At 49.2% G+C, this 3558-nt stretch overlaps 1 protein-coding gene across 1 annotated transcript; it reads right to left on the bottom strand.

Annotated features, from left to right (window-relative positions):
* Positions 1-3558, bottom strand: FNDC10 (fibronectin type III domain containing 10). The gene has a single exon (XM_040084545.2). The coding sequence runs from the start codon at positions 3556-3558 to the stop codon at positions 2890-2892; it is 669 nt and encodes a 222-aa protein (XP_039940479.1). The 3' UTR covers positions 1-2889.

The following is a 3558-nucleotide window of genomic DNA, read 5'->3' as shown; positions in this document are numbered from 1 at the left end:
GCTTCTTGGCAGATATAAATCAGCATTCTGCCACTTCTTTATTGCTGCCTGGACAGGCCAGGATGGATTATCACTCCACAAGCTACTCTGCACGTTTTGGGAATTGCTGCAAAGACCACAGAAAGCTTTAACTGTGCAGTCTCACTAACGCTTGTGGCAGCTGAATTAGTATCAAGTCTGTGTACATGTAATTTTCCCTTTTATTATCACAAGAAATGCCTACACTCATGGTGGAGGAAATTTCTACGGTGATAGAAGGAAAAAGTCCAGTTATCAATGGGCCAACGGGTATTTTGCTCAATGTCACATAAAATCAAACGGGGAATACTCTTGATTTTCTTTTCCACACACCCAGATGTGTTCAATTAAAGCTTTAGCCACTGAAAATGAATGAGAAGCTGAGATATTGTCTCCCACATCCCATTTATAATGCATGGAAAAGGAAAAAACAAAAAATAGGAAAAGAATCCTTTAGAAAATTGCATATTTTTTTCTATCAGGATTTATATTTTTCTTCTACCCTCTGCCCTGCATGCTGTTGCAATGCAATCCCCAGAGACTGATGAATAAAAATGTGAAATGACTACAAAAACATCTCTTTAGTACCTCCTAGCTGCTGTTTCAGCAGGTCACTGTATCCATTATTGCCTGCAGAGGTGTCTTACTGAAGACAGCCACGTTCAAAACCGTAAATTAAATTTCCATTTCCTCACACTTGCATCGGTGCTACCACCTGAATTACCCAGTTATCTACAGTCCAAACCTCTAGTAAATAAAATCCAGCATTCAGAGAATAAATCTCTTATTTTCCCATTAATGCTGTCACAATTTTGTAGCAGGCAATGGAATATTATTATGACCAGTTTGGGCAGACTCACTTTGAGTCAAGCAAGATCTGGAACCTTTAAATATTGATGAAATTTTAATTTCTTTTCATTATCCTCTTAATTTATTAAGTTCAATGCCAATGTGGTACAAGGCTCACTGTTTATACAGCTGGTTTTCACATCTGGCAATTCATGACAGGATGAGGAACAGAACAGTGACACTGGCTGACAAAAGGTGACACAGATGTACAAAATCAGTGGCACTCCGATGGTCCAGTGCTGAACTGGCTACAGCAAAGGCTGACTTGAAACCTTTAAAAGACCAAAATGAGCCTTGATGTTCTTAAAAATCGCCTTTTCTTCCAGCAGTCGATCTCGTTAGGGATAAAACCCCAAAAATGATGGCATCAATGAGCTGCTTCAATCAAGTACGAAGTGATAAACACAGAACACTCAACTGGAGTCAGCTGCACGTGAGAATGGAAACACAGCAGGAATAACAAAGAAAAAGGTGTTTCTGCCCGATGAAATGCAGATCTTCAGCTCCTCAGCCACTCCCAAGTTCTTGAAGGGATTATGTTCAGGACAAATACTGTGTATTATTAAGGATTTCACACACTCCCTATATTTAGCCTCTACCACCGAGTCTAAAACTTCACAAACGACTTTCACAAAGAAAAGCAAACAGGTCGTTCACCAGTGCTAAACATTTACACAAACAGATCGTGAGTGAACCTGACATATTTTAACAGCAACAATCCCTTCACAGCAGAGCCTCTCCCCTACTTTATTTTTTGCTTTAGGTGCACAGTTCCTAAGTGATAATTATTATTTTTTTGTGTTACAGTAGTCAACTACATACAAACAACACGTACTAAAAAACTACCTCGCTAAATACCTCTCTGAGGGTAACTACTTTGTATATACTAAATTTCAAGTAATGATCAGCCCAAGTTGGTTTTTTCTTTTTAAGGAAACAATCAGACAAACCAACAACCACTAATTCCAGAGACGAGAACGCCAGGGAGATACGCTTAACTACGAGGACTACAGGAACGGGTACACCAATAGAAATGGGACAAATTCTCAGCACTAAGGCACAATAGAATCAGTACTAGAGTATGGCTAAAACTTTACTACAGCATCAAGTGAGGAGTTAACGGGGAGTGTTCCTACGCTCAAAACACTCGGCTACAACATCAGTGAGTTCTGTGGTCAGGAAGCTTCTACCTTAGTGCAGCTGCATTGCTAAAGGAGGGGATTTCAGGGGAGCAAGAGGGGGTGTTCATTTATATCTTACTTATAATTAAGGGTTGGTTCCTGCTTGCCCAACCAAATGGAGTTTTCTTACTCAGTTTATCCCTTTACCTTCACTCTTCGTGAAGCTATGACACAGTTCTGATGGGAGAAAAGCAGGTGTTTGGATGTTGATGTCGCTGGAGCCAACCAGAAAACCCTCGACCAGAAAACCCCCGTGGTTTTTGGACAGTGGCCAGTCTAGGCCCCCAAAATTTGACACAAAACCCACCTAAAACACGAGATTAAGCGGACTTTGGATCAAACACACACTTAGCTGTGGGTTTTGCCGTTCCACCAGTCAGTTCTCCTGAACTTCAAACAACTTCACCCCACAGGAAAAAAAATCAAGCACAGGTCTAAGACCAAGAGGTTTTAGGTTTAAAATAAGGGTGTTCTGAAGAGTCTTTTCAAACAGGCCCTCGCTAGGATCTGCCGCTTGCCCTTAGAAACAGACAATTTCTGGCATTTGTGGACATCTGCCACTGTTTTTTGATCCGCTGAGACGCCACGAGTTCAGTCACCACGAACGGCTGTGGCTGAGAAGCCACCCCAGGAGCAAGAAGAGCTCCCAACTCCGCTGGAAACGCACGTCCTGGAAATTCGGGCATGGCAAACCCAACGCCGCCAGAACAGTCTGGAAAACCTCTTCCCACGCCGGAAAGCGCCGGAACGACGGCTGCGGGAGCTGCCCGGCGCCAGCCCCGCGTTCCTCGGCACGGCATCACCATCACCATCACCATCATCACCGCCATCCCCTCCCGCACTACGCGCGGCGCGGAGCGGCGGCCGCGTGTCCTCCGCGGGGGCTCATGAGGTTCTCGGTGATGTAAGCCACCAGCAGGCAGATGAAGACGAGCATCACGCAGATGGATCCCCCCACGGCCGTCATGGCCACCACGATGTCGCGCATGGCCGCGGGCTCCACGCGGAACTCCACGCACTGCGCGGGCGGCGCGGGGCGCGGCGGGGCGAAGCGCGGCTGCAGGCACAGGCGGTAGCGCACGCTGCCGTGCGCCTCGGCCAGCAGATAATCGCGACACGCGGCTCCCAGCTCCACGCTGTCGCAGGGGAAGCGCGTGTAGGTGCCGTCCCACGAGCAGTTGAGCTGGAAGCCGCGCAGGGCGGCGGCGGGGCGCGGCGGCGGAGGCCCCCAGTGCCGCAGCCCCCACTGCAGCAGCACGCTGCCGTTCCGCAGCACGTTGGCCACCAGCGCGCCGCCCGCGGAGCGGTGGGCGCGGCAGCCCCGAGCCGCGCACTGGAAGCCGCGGGCCGGCGGGCGGAAGCAGAGCCGCGCCCCCGCCCCGCCATCGCCGCCCACCTTGTAGGGGCACCACGGCTCGTCGGGGTCGCGGTCGGGGTCGGGCTTGGGGTCGGCGGCCCCGAGGCAGAGCAGGGCGAGCAGCGGAGGCAGCAGGCTGGGCGTGCCGGGCAT

Source organism: Hirundo rustica, chromosome 22, assembly GCF_015227805.2.
Source record: "Hirundo rustica isolate bHirRus1 chromosome 22, bHirRus1.pri.v3, whole genome shotgun sequence".
NCBI classification, from domain to species: Eukaryota; Metazoa; Chordata; class Aves; order Passeriformes; family Hirundinidae; genus Hirundo; species Hirundo rustica.
Note: the sequence above shows the minus strand (reverse complement) of the source record. Positions and strands in the feature narration are given on the sequence as shown.

Coding starts and splice junctions, on each gene's coding strand:
- FNDC10 (XM_040084545.2), bottom strand. CDS start 3,558: ATGCCCGGCACGCCCAGCCTGCTGCCTCCGCTGCTCGCCCTGCTCTGC.